General features: G+C 47.2%; 1 protein-coding gene across 1 annotated transcript; it reads left to right on the top strand.

The window, feature by feature from the left end:
- The first annotated feature begins 4,909 nt into the window (after positions 1-4,909).
- On the top strand, positions 4,910-11,296 carry Pkdrej (polycystin family receptor for egg jelly). The gene has a single exon (XM_021216183.1). It carries the CDS (start codon positions 4,910-4,912, stop codon positions 11,294-11,296), a length of 6,387 nt encoding a protein of 2,128 aa, XP_021071842.1.
- The last annotated feature ends 1,740 nt before the right edge of the window (positions 11,297-13,036 follow it).

The raw sequence follows: 13,036 nt of genomic DNA, 5'->3' as shown, positions 1-13,036 counted from the left end.
GAGTTCGAGGCCAGCCTGGTCTACAGAGTGAGTTCCAGGACAGCCAGGGCTACACAGAGAAACCCTGTCTCGAAAAACCAAAAAAAAAAAAAAGAGGACAGAGACATTCAGTCATTCAGTCCAGGACACCTCTAAAAACCAAATTCAGATCAGCAATCTCCCAATGTGTACCCAAGGCTGAGCCCCCTAATACAGATCTTACCAGGATGTGACCAAAAGAGGTTTTGTGGTGGGTGACCAGTCAGCACCACCCAGGCAGTGAGTGAACACAGACCTATGTTTTGATAACCCCCATGCCTGCTTTACTGCTCTGAGCTTGCTGTCTCGAAATTCTTCCTTTTGTACAAGAGAGCAGGCCCCTTCTCCACTCAGAACACTCAGGCAGACACTAGCGAGGCCTCTCCTTACAGCTCTGGCTCACCCTGTTGCCCCTCCCCCATCACTTTCCTCCGGACTCAGTGTCTCACCTTAGTCCTCTTCCTTCTTTCCCTCGGAATGCTGTTCTGGAGCTGTTGGTGAGGCCTGTTCCTACCTCCTCAGAGAGACTCCTCAATCAATTCCTCAGACTCTTCCCCTTGATTTTCTTCATGCCACCCCTCACGCCTGAAGTTAGTCATGTTGCATCTTCAGCTTATTATTATTTTAATATTCCAGGTCTTATTTTATTCAGGTTAATAGTGCTAGTTGAGAGACCTAATCAGGGGCCCAGAAACAATTTTAAATAAACAAACAGGTCCCAGGGTGAAACATATCATCGGGCCAGCTGCAGCTGCTGGGAGTCACAGGCTCTGCTAGATAACGTTTCCTGACAACCCTCCCTCTCCTACATGCTTTGCACTCAGGAGATCCAGATGGCCGGGCCAGGGCTGTCTGTGGCCTTAGAGCCGAAAACAAGTCAGTCATTTCAAAAAGTCAATTTGTGCATAAACCTCTTACTCAATCATATAATGCCAAGACTTAGAGACCTGCGTTTTTTGTTTTTGTTTTTGTTTTTTGTTTTTTGTTTTTCCTTTAAAACCCCCTTCCCCTAAACCTTGTGGTCACTCATCTAATCTGCTGCATTGGGGAAGGTTTGCAGTCCTGAGCTCGAATAAACCCTCATGTAAATTGCATCGGAGTGAGTCCTGGCGGTCTCTGGAGTTTCGAAATCTGGGCATAACACTAGTGAATTTGCATTTTGTGGCTTGGTTATCACGAAAACTGAATTTAACATTTAAACCCCCCCTTTTTAAAAAAAAAACAAATATATATTTTAAAATTTCATTTCATGTGTGAGTGTTTTGCCTGCATGTATGGATGTGTACCATGTATGTGCTTAGTTAAGACTATAGAGGTCAGAAGAAGGCATCAGGTCCCCTGGAGTGACAGCTGACTGTGAATCACCGTATGGATGCTGGAAATCAAACCTAGGTCCTCTGTAAGGACAGCCAGTGCTCTTCACTGCTGAGCCATTTCTCTAGCCCCTGTACTTTGGATTTTTTTCCTAAGGGTGTGCACATTTGTACGCATATGTATGTTCCCACTTGTGAATGTGAGGGTAACCTTGACGGGCATCCTAAGGAACACCTTCTACCTTGTTTGAGGAAGGGTTGCTCGTTGACCTACAACTCACCAACTAGGCTAGGCTGACTGCTAAGAAAGCCCAGGATCAATCATCCTGATGCCACTTCCCCAGTGCTGGGATGACAATCAGGTGCCACCACACCTTGGCAGCCTGTTAAATTCTTAATATTTAAACAATGGCCCATTGAATAGTGGGGAACAACCTCTAGATTCTTAGAATAAATGCTTTAAGAAATAATGTAAAGACTTGATTCAATGCCAAAATTCCTCCTGTAAATCCAATGACTTGCCAAACGGTGTTGGGAGCAAGTGAAAGAATCGTATTCTAAGTGTTATCATTTCATTTGCAGACAGCAACAGTGTACACACATACATAAAATAAGTGAATAACTTAAAAAAAAATTCTCACCAATGGTGTACATTAGTAAATGAAGTGGAATGCCTTGGACAGTTCTCCAGGATGAACTTTTCCCGGCGTAAGTCAGATAAATGCCCACAGTTATGATCTAGCTTACAATTTTGTTCCCTAACTGATGGCAGTAAGTCACGTGCCCCTTCACCCCCAAATGCATCTCACTGTTCTCCATCATTGGCCTCTTCCCCAGGACCTGGGAAACAGAGGCAGAAGGCTCCAGTGTTCAATGGCCTAATTAATGTTGCTCACCCTCATTGTCGTGGGATCTCCCTGAGAATTGAGACCAAGGCTGTAGGAAAACGCTGGTGTCCAAACGTTATTAAAGAGTGTTAACTGAATTAATGAAGCACACAAAAGAGTGAGTCAGTGAGAGGTTAAAGGTGCTTATTAGCCAACCTGACAGCCCGAGTTTGATCCCCTGAACCCCCATGATGGAGAAAGAGAGAACTGGCTCCTGCAAGTTGTCCTCTCTCCAAAGTATGTGACTATGGTGTGTACCTACCCACATACACAAATAAATCATGCAGAGAAGAAAAGGGGAACCCTTAATAGTCAATACCAATACTTATCAAAAATGGCACATAGATGGTGATGGTTTAAAAACTTCAACTAAAAGCCAACAGTGACAGCAGAAACAAACCTCTATTAAACATTGCAAGCAAGAATGAGAGAGATGCTCACATAGGAAGGAAGCACCAGTGGCTTTGCTGGCTGCTTAGCTAAAACAGACTCCAGACAAAGCTTGTTATCAGATAGACACATTCCATAGTGACATGAAGGGCAATCTATCAAGAAGACATCGGACCAAAGACACATATACTCGTCAACCGACAGAGTCCCAAGGATGCGCAGTGAGAAATGTCAGAAGGGAAGTTCGAACCAGAAAATTTGTACTGCCCAGGTTAGGAGATTAAACTTCACCTGGAGATTACAATGCTAGTCAAAACCTCAGGAAGGACACGGAAGATGGAGTACCACTATCAACAGTCTGCGTTTGATCAGGCTCTCTAAGGTGTGATATTATAATTTAAGTTAGACTTGGTAGTGCAAGCCAACTACTCAGCAAGCACACCCACAGGTTCAAGGCCAGCCTGAGAAACGTAGCAAGACCCTGTCTCAAAATTAAAAGAGGTTATTTTTAAGAACTGGGGAATAGATTTCAGTGGTAGAGGGCCTGATGGAGGTCTTAGGATCAACCCTAACAACAGCATACACCTTCCTTTTAAGTTCACACAGCAGTCTGGTCTACAAAGTGAGTTCCAGGACAGCCTGAGCTGTACAGAGAAACCCTGTCTTGAAAAACAAAAAAAAAAAAAAAAAAAGGTTCACACAGAATGTATAACAAGAAGGACTCCAGGGTGGCCACTAAGGCAAGTCATAAATATAAATGACTAAAAATCATTCCGGACCTATTCTCTAATCATAGCATTGTTAATTAGAAAGCACAAGATTTCTTTTATAAAAAAGTTATTTATTCTATGTATGGTGTCAGACACACTAGAAGAGGGCATCAAATCCCATTACAGATGGTTGTAAGCTACCATGTGGTTGCTGGGAATTGAACTCAGGACCTCTGGAAGAGCAGCCAGTGAGTGCTCTTAACCACTGAGCCATCTCTCCAGCCCCACAAGAGTTCTACATGAACTCCAAATGCTTGCAACTAACAACACCCTTTGGAATATATCATCAGTACAAACAAAATACTAGGAGAATTAGAAATATTTTAAAGGAAAGGTGGCCAAAAATACAATAAGCGTGTAGGATGTAGTTATATACTGTATAGCAGGGACTTTATAGTTTTAAACACAGAAGGAGAAGAAAGGAGGAAGAAGAGGAGGAGGAGGAGGAGGAGGAGGAAGAGGAGGAGGAGGAGGAGGAGGAGGAAGAGGAGGAGGAGGAGGAGGAGGAAATGCTCCATCATTGAGCCAAAGTGTCAAGTTAGGAAACTAGAGCCTAGGTTGAAGCTGAGGGATATGGCCATCATTCCTGGAGACCCAAGGTTTGATCTTCAGTAATCTTCTCCCTTCTAAACTACACAGTTACTTTTAGCTAGGTTCGGTAGTACACGCTTGTGATCTACCACCTAAGAGGCTGAAGCAGAAGAATCTCCAGTTGAAACAGTCTAAAACAAACAACAATACATTTAAAAGTGAAGGAAAGAGAAAAACAAAGCAAACCAAGAACAACCAAACCAAACCTAAGCACCCCTCCTCCCCAAACAGCCAAGTGTCAAGATATCCCTGCGCTGAGGGGCCGGCAAGGTCCTCCGGACTTCATTATTTTGGAACCGTTTTTCCCGTGGGAGAGGAATTTCTGCTAACAAGTTTTATTGGTGTGTCCAGTTTTAAAAAGAAGAAAAGAAGGGGGGCGTCGGAGCAAGGGATTAACCTCATTTAGCAAGGCCTGATCCTGGAGTGGATCCATCAGCATGGGAAGAAAGAGGTGGCTGGAAACAGTTTTGAGCCCCTCTGCTACCTAGTACATAGTTACCTACCTTGCACCTACCTTCCTGGAGATGCTGCTGTCCTTAACATGCCAAATGTCCTCCTTGGTTCTGAGAATCGCCAGACCCACTTCTCTGGAAACCCACTGTTCTGTAACTTCCCACGTTCTCCTTGTGTGTGGTTCTTCTTAGTCCTGAGACCCTTGATGACCCTGAGACCCCACCGTTCTTGGGAACTCACTGCCCTTTGGGGCCCACCACCCCTGGGAACATACTGTCCCTGAAACTCACTAGCCCTGGGAACCCACTGTCCCTGAGAGTCTACTGTCCCCGAGAGAACCCACATCTCCGGTGAACCGCCCTATTCCGGAGTGGCGGAGCACGCTGCCCCTGCCCCGCGGCGAGCTGCGCGCCCATCCCCTCCCGGTAAGCTCGCGGCCCAGCCCAGCGTCACGGCCGTTGCGCCCGGCAGCTCCTGGCGGGGAGCCATGTGGCCGGGCCCCGCGCTGCTGCTCCTGGGCCTGGGCCTGGGTCTGGGCAGCCAGCCGCCACCCACCGGCCCTCGCGGGCTGCCGGGCGTGCTCAGGGGCGCCCCGGGGTTGGGGCAGGACACGGAGAGCAGCGTCCGGGGCAGTGACACCGGTGGCCTGTCCCCGCGTGCAGCCCCGCGCCGCGCCAGCCCTACGCTGCCCCATAGGTGTCCCTCGGGCGCAGCTGCGCGCGTCCTCCTGAAAGTCAACTCTTCGGACCCCGCAGCCAACAAGGCAACGGTGTCCTGCCAGAGGGTCACCTGTATTATACAGCCAGTGAAGATCAACAGGAAGGACCAGAACGCTCCCCTTATCCTGAGCAGAGACGAGGAAGCTACCCTCAATGTCACTGTGCGTTATCACTGTCCTGGTGCCTTGGTCATTCGCAAGACCTGGGCATACTTTTCGGTGGCCTCTGTGAATGACACCCCCGATTGGAACCGACCTGTGCTCTTGCCGCAGGTGTCAGTGTCCAAGGGTTTCTCCCTCCACATCCCCAAATATGCCCTGCCTTACGGGGTGTATGTATTTAACTTTACACTATCCATCTTCAGGTGGGACCCTTCCTGGCCCACGGCGAGAGGCTCAGATATCATCTACATTTGGGTTAAAAAACGCCCCCTGAAGGCTGTTCTTCTTGGAGCCCCCAGAGTAACCATGAAGTTCTCCGATGAACTGATTCTGAATGGAAGCATGTCCCACGACCCAGAGGCAGACATCCCCACGTGGGGACTCCAATTTTTTTGGTATTGTACCACAAATCCAAGATACTATAGTGGCAACTATGTATTAGTGATCAACCAGGATGTCTGCCACCCAGAACAGGATTCACTGAACTGGCCTTGGGCAGTGGGCTCTGTACTAACCATTCCACCAAAAACTCTTAGGGGCAATGGTGTGTATTACTTCAGAATGGTGGTACAGAAGCAAAACAGAACTGCATTTTCTGATAAAATTGTACACGTGCTCCAGGGGCTTCAGCCCAAGGTGCACATTTCCTGCATTGAAAATTGTGGCCCCATGTTAGCTGTATCAGATAGATTTTCTCTGTTTCTGAATTGCCCAAGTTGTGGCCACCAGGATTCGTATAGCTGGTCCATTTTGTCTCTAATGGGCCATGAAGTGATGTTTGACTGGGCAGGGCAAGCCATCACCAGGAGGAATGGAGCTTATTTGTCCATAAAAGCTTTTGCCTTTAGGAATTTTTTGGAAAATAGGTTTTGGGTTTCTCTGATTCTGAAATCTTGGGGTGGTGTGACCACGACCTTGAGACACCCCATTGTCATTAACCATGGCCCTCAAGTTGGCAAATGCAAGATTAATCCAGCTAGTGGGATTTCCATGGTTACTAAATTTGCTGTTGAATGTAGTGATTTTAAGGATAAGAACCTTCCCCTTAAGTATAAAATAATAGTATCTGAGTTGGATAGCATTGGCGAAATAAGTTCCGTAGAAGAGAATACACTGGGTTCCGTGGTGTATTCAGGTACAGAGCCTACATCACCAGCCTTCTTTCTCCCTGTCGGTACGGTGACAGATCAGTACAATGTGAGGCTTTATGTTCAGGTCTATGACTCCTTAGGGACATTTTCTCAAGTGACTTTGCAAGCCACTGTGAAGGCACCTACTGTCAGGGACTCTTCAAAGAACGTTTTACAGCAGCTGCTCAAAGTCACCATGGAACCGACATCGCTGTTGTCCACCTTGCTTCAAAAGCAGGACTGGCTACAGGCAGGCTACTTAATCTATGTGGTGACTTCTGTCTTGAATAACATAAAAGGGGAGCTGGAACTTCAAGACGACAGAGCCCGTCTCCTGGAGCACCTCGTCCAACAGTCTCTCACGTTTGCTATGAACACAGAGGACGAGATCGGTCAGTCAGTGATGGTCATTACCAAATTAACCCAGAAAGCCTCTGACTTGAGTCAAGCGGATTTAGAGGCCATCACGTTCCGGCTTAGGCAAGCAAGCCAAGACCTACAAGCATACCAGCACAGACACAAGCACCTTCACTCCCGGCAGGTTGAAGTTGTGAGCACTGGCATCCTAACCAGTCTGTCTAACGTTCTTAAGCTGATTAATCCCTACTATACGTTACAAGATCCTTTGTTTGTCGTAGAATCACTATCAGACACAATACTGGATAACAAGCTGCCAGGGAGCAAGACCACTGCACTGAGGACCAGCAACTTCAACATGTATGTGGAGAAAGTTGAAAACTGGAATGTTTTTAAGGCCTTCAGAAATGATTCACTCTGTCCAAACTGCCTCCGTGCGACACTGAACGCAAGCGCAGTTCCCGGGCTACCCCCAAAGGCTCCAATTTCTATGATGTTTTGTGAGTTCACAGAGGACCCCTTTCCTTGGCTGACTTACCCGGAAAACAGTTCTGTAGATGTGGTCGGGTTCAGAATGACTGGAGTTGCAGATAACGGTAAGGTCATAGAGATCACACCTGACGTAGCAGAAGTGTACCTGGTCAGAAAAGATCTGACCCCTTCGAGTTTTAACCTTACAGTGGGACCTGGCATCAAAAGTGATGGGTTCTCAAAGATGACAACAGGTGGAATTAGCTTTGAGGTGGACAGCAGGTGGACTGGGGAGCTACTTATCCACATTGTCACAAATGTGACAGTGTTGTTTGAGGCCTTGGTATATGAAGGCCATCAGCTCACGCCCGCCAATCTGATGGCCTCTTTCCTTGTTCCTCATGACACTTCTCCCACTGTCAAGTGGAGAGGCCTGTTTGACCCAACCTGTTCAGTCAAGGAGGCCCGCGTAGTTTGTCTGTCATCATCCCTGCTTCGAAGCATATCTCAGCGCAGACTTTCATTCAAGTATAACATATCTGTGGTCCTGCAGGCATCGCGTTTTGTCCTGAAGCCCACTAACAAGCTAGTGAGAATTGCTCTCTTTATGGTTCACTGTTTGGACATGTATGGGATCCAGAGTGATTGGCAACAAAGTACCTGTGTGCTGGGTGAAAAGACCACATGGAAAACAGTACACTGTATCTGTAGGAATGGAAGGCGGAGCCGGCGGCAGCTGACTTCTGCAAAGCTGACGTACCATCATCTGCACACCCACTTTGTAACTGCTAAGGTAATTGTGGTCCCTAACCCCGTGGATCTGAGGCTAGCGGTCATTAGTAACCTTACCCAAAACCCTGCCACCTTCCTGGCCGTGCTTTTCATTATGATCTTGTATGTGATTCTGGCTTTCTGGGCCTTGCACAGGGATGTGATAGATCTGTATCTTCGGGACCACGTGATAATACTGACCGATAATGATCCTTTTGATACCCTATGCTACCTAGTAACCATCTTTACTGGGAGTCGCTGGGGGTCTGGAACCAGAGCCAATGTTTTTATCCAGCTTATGGGAACGGAGAGTACCAGTGATGTTCACTGTTTAAGTCATCCGTATTTTAAAACCCTATACCGAGGAAGTATCAATACTTTCCTCCTAACAACCAAAAATGACTTGGGGGACATCCATTCCATACGAGTGTGGCATGACAATTCGGGCAAAGCACCTAGCTGGTACCTAAGTCGAATCAAAGTAGAAAATCTATTCAACAAGCGCATTTGGCTTTTTGTGTGCCGGAGGTGGCTCTCTGTGGACACCACTTTGGATGCAACGTTTTCTGTCACCAACCCGGATGAGCCTCTGAAAAAGACAGACTTCTTCATGATCGATGTGAGGGATAATCTTGGGAAGAACCACATGTGGTTCTCCATTTTCACGGACATTGTCCCCAAACCATTCAACAGGCTCCAGAGGCTGTCCTGCTGCTTGGCCGTGCTGCTAAGCTCTCTTGTGTGCAACATCATGTTTTTTAACTTGAACCAAAAGGAGCAAATTGAGTCCAGCCACATGTACATCATCAGTTCAATGGTGATAGGCATCGAAAGCGTCTTAATCACAATCCCTGTGCAATTATTGATAACTTTTTTCTTCACCTATTCCCAGAAGAATCTTAAACTGACTCTAGACAAAGGGGCACCCCAGAAGCACCCCCTGATGTCAGAGGAAGGTCTGTCCTGGAAAGAGCGATTGCACAAATGGCATGAATATGAAATGAAGGCTCTCCCCAGGAAAGCTGCCGTGTCCACCTCTGCTTCCAAGAAAAAGGAAGCCTCTGAAACCTCACAGAAGCATGAGAAAGCAGACACCCAAATGTCCAATAAGAACATCAGTAACAATAACCTAGAAGCCAGCGAAGGTGTCCCTCCGAAAGCTTCCTCTTCCCAAATGCATACTACTGAGTCTGTTAAAAAGAAGACCCAGATTATCCTGCCCAGGTGGTGTGTTTATATAGGCTGGTTTTTGGTGTTCGCCACTTCCGGTATATCGTCATTCTTTATTGTATTTTACGGCCTGACTTACGGCTATGCCAAGTCAATAGAGTGGCTCTTTGCGTCATTCTGTTCCTTCTGTCAGTCTGTGTTCCTCATACAACCATGCAAGATTCTACTGAGGTCAGGCACCAGGTCCTACAAACCCAAGTACTGTAAGAACCTCTCGTGGTCCAGCAAGTACCATTACTCAGAAATCAGGCTGCAGGAGTTGAAGATGACACGAGAGGAGATGGAGCAGCTTCACGAGGACATGGCCTACGCCCGAAGCTTGAGCGTGTACCAGCCCATCACTGAGGACAAAATCCAAATCCTCAGGCGGGAGAACAGGATCCGGAGGAGGTCCTTCTTATTCCTGAGCTACCTCGTGACTCACTTCATATTCCTGACCCTTCTCCTGTTGCTCATTTTCTCACTGCGTCACAACGACAGCTTCTACTATAACCAGTTTATTCGCCATCGGTTCTCCATGGATCTTGCCACCGTGATGAAGCTGGGAGATATCTACATATGGCTCAATGGCGTGTTCCTCCCTTTGTTACACAATGACCCAAACCCAACATTCCTTCCGGATAGCTCTTCTAAAATCCTTGGCCTTCCACTCATGAGGCAAGTGAGAGCCAGACCTAGCAACAAGACATGTCTGTTGGCCAAGAAGTTTGTACAGAGCAGCATTGCAGGGGAAATCCATTGTCACCCACGGTACGGCATTGACCCAGAAGACACACAACACTATTTCAGTGTCTGGAGTAAGGCTGGCAAGCAGTCTACAGACAAAGCTAGCAATGGGTTTACTTATAAGCCTCCGGGGAAGAAATGGGTGTATTATTCCTATGGAGTACTAAACACCTATGGGTCTGGAGGGTATGCGTTCTACTTCTTTCCAGAACAGCAGATGTTTAATTCCACAGTGAGGCTCCAGGAACTCGAGGGAAAGAATTGGCTGGATGAGCTGACATGGGCCGTGATTGTGGAACTGACCACTCTGAATCCAGACACCAGTCTGATGTGCAGCATTTCGGTTGTATTCGAAGTCTCTCCCTTAGGGGTTGTCAACTCTAGCCTCTCTGTGTACTCCTTCTCGCTGGCCGATTTCAACAGAAAAACGTCATCAGAAATCTACCTGTACGCCGCCATTCTTATTTTCTTTTGTGCCTATGTTGTGGACGAGGGCTACATCATCAGGCAGGAGATGGCTTACTACATAAGGAGCGTGTACAACCTGCTCAACTTCTCTCTCAAGTGCATGTTCACTCTCCTGATAGTGCTTTTCTTCTGGAAGTACCTCCTGGCCACCAAAATGGTCCAGCTTTACCTTGCTGACCCTGAAGCCTTTGTCCCCTTCCATGCCGTTTCTCGGGTTGATCACTTCCTGAGAATCATCTTGGCTTTCCTGTTGTTTCTGACCATACTGAAGACACTCAGATATTCCAGGTTCTTCTATAATGTGCGCCTGGCTCAGAAGGCCATCCAGGCCTCCCTTCCTGGCATCTGCCACACGGCTTTGGTGGTGTCTATATATTCCTTCATGTACGTAGCTTTTGGGTACGTGGTGTTCGGTCAGCATGAATGGAATTACAGCAGCATGATTCATGCCACCCAAACCATCTTCTCCTACTGCGTGTCAGCCTTTCAGAACACAGAATTTTCCGGCAACAAGGTTCTCGGGGTCCTGTTTCTGTCGTCTTTCATGTTGGTGATGATCTGTATCTTCATCAACTTGTTTCAAGCAGTGATTCTGTCTGCCTACGATGAGATGAAGCAGCCTGTGTACGAGGAGCCGTCCGATGAGGCCGAGGCTGTAACCTATCTGTGCAGCAGGCTAAAATCCGGGTTTGACTTTCTCATCGCCCGATCTAGAGACAAAGACCAATCTGACTTCTTCGTTGACATGCTCTATGGGCAGCCGGAGAAGAATTCTCGCCGATTCCTGGGACTGAAGGCCAGAAACATCAACGGGCAGAAAATGATTTACCTTGTTGTCTGACTGATGACCGTCGGGAGGGCCACAAGAAAAGAGCGCCCCAAACGTGACTTATGTTTGTCAACCCCTAAAGAGTGCCTGATGTCACGCTCACCTCCACATCTGAAGCATTCCCCCATGCTGGCCCCTGCTCTTGGGAACAAGAACATGAACAGAGAGGCCCTATCGGGGGAGAGAAGAGGATGGTAAGGTGGGAACTCTCTCCGGATAGGATTCTGTGACTCCTGGTTCAGAGGCAGCGCTCCTTTTGTGGGAGCTTGCAGCACTGGGGGAGAGTGGCAGCTGCAAGGGAAAGAGCTGGCAAGGTCCCATCGTGGATTAAGCCGCAGCCCAGCAGCCTCTAATCAGAAACAGACTGACCGGCCAGCCTCCCTGGAAGTCCCCTCTGCAGACCATGCCTGGGAAACCTCTCTTCAAGTCCTCCTGCAGACCAGGGCTAGAGGGGTCCTGTGGGGGCGTTCCAGAACTCACTTTAGAGTTTGAGAATGCAGAGACAAGAGAGCAGGGGACAAGGACCTGAAGCGTCCGGCCCCACTTTAACTCCCTCAGGCCGTGCATCACCAATACACCTGGTAACATTTTATGACCAAGAGAGGCACCTGTTGTTAACAAAGGTGCACAAAGGTCCATGCTCAAATACGATACACATTCTATGTACTGAATATAGCAATGTGTCTGACGACTCGGGCATTTGGTTATTGTATTTATGACTTGATGGATTGTTTAGGTGTAAGGAAACCCAATTTACTGTTCAAGAAGAACAAGGGCTAACAGTCGTTGTTATCTTGTTACTCGGAAGCACGTGCCTTTATGTTGACGCCACTTTTAAGTTTTATGAATTAAATTTGAGACTTCTTCTATGTATGGCCTGTGCAGTGATTTCTGTGTAAGGGATGAAGACATAAACTTTGTGGCTGCCTTCAAAGTTGAGGGTTATCAGCCTCCTTCGATAACTTTTTTTTTTTTTTTTTTTTAAACAAGAGGTTTATTTTATTTTGGTTTTTCGAGACTGTTTCTCTGTGTAGCTCTGGCTGTCCTGGAACTCACTTTATGGACCAGGCTGGCCTTGAACTCTGAAATCTGCCTGCCTCTGCCTCCTGAGTGCTGGGATTAAAGATGTGTGCCACCACACCCGGCTAGAGGTTTATTTTTATTTGTTTGTTTTGAGACAGGATTTTTCTTTGTGTATTCCTGGTTGTCGTGGAATTGCTCTGTAGACCAGGCTGGCCTCTAACTCATAGAGATCTGCCTACCTTTGCCTACTGAATGCTGAGAACTAAAGACATGTACCACCGCCACCTGGCTCTTTGATAGGCCTTTAAGACTCGCCTGTATAACATTATATACTGTTTTTTCTTTTTTCTTTTTCTGAAACAGGACCTCACTATGTAGCTCTGGTTGGTTTGAAACTCACTGTGTAGACCAGGGTAGCCTTGGACTCACAGAGATTTGTCTGCCTCTGCTTCCCTGATGCTTCCCTGAGGCTTGCATCACCACTCTCAGCTTTATTTTAAAGTTTGTTCTTGGACAACTGCATACAAGTATACAATATATCTGGAATCTAATTACTCCTACTGCATTTCTCCAACACTTTTTCTTCCCACGTTCATGCTGACAACACCCTCTCCTTCTTCGTCCAGAGTCTGCCCTAGAAGTATATGGGTTTAGGACCTATGACCAACTTACCAGTGGCCATACCCCCAAAGAAATGATTCCTCCTTCCCGAATAGCCATCAATCGCCA

The sequence above is a fragment of the Mus pahari genome, chromosome 17 (assembly GCF_900095145.1).
Source record: "Mus pahari chromosome 17, PAHARI_EIJ_v1.1, whole genome shotgun sequence".
NCBI lineage: Eukaryota > Metazoa > Chordata > Mammalia > Rodentia > Muridae > Mus > Mus pahari.
This window is presented reverse-complemented; position numbering and strand designations above follow the sequence as displayed.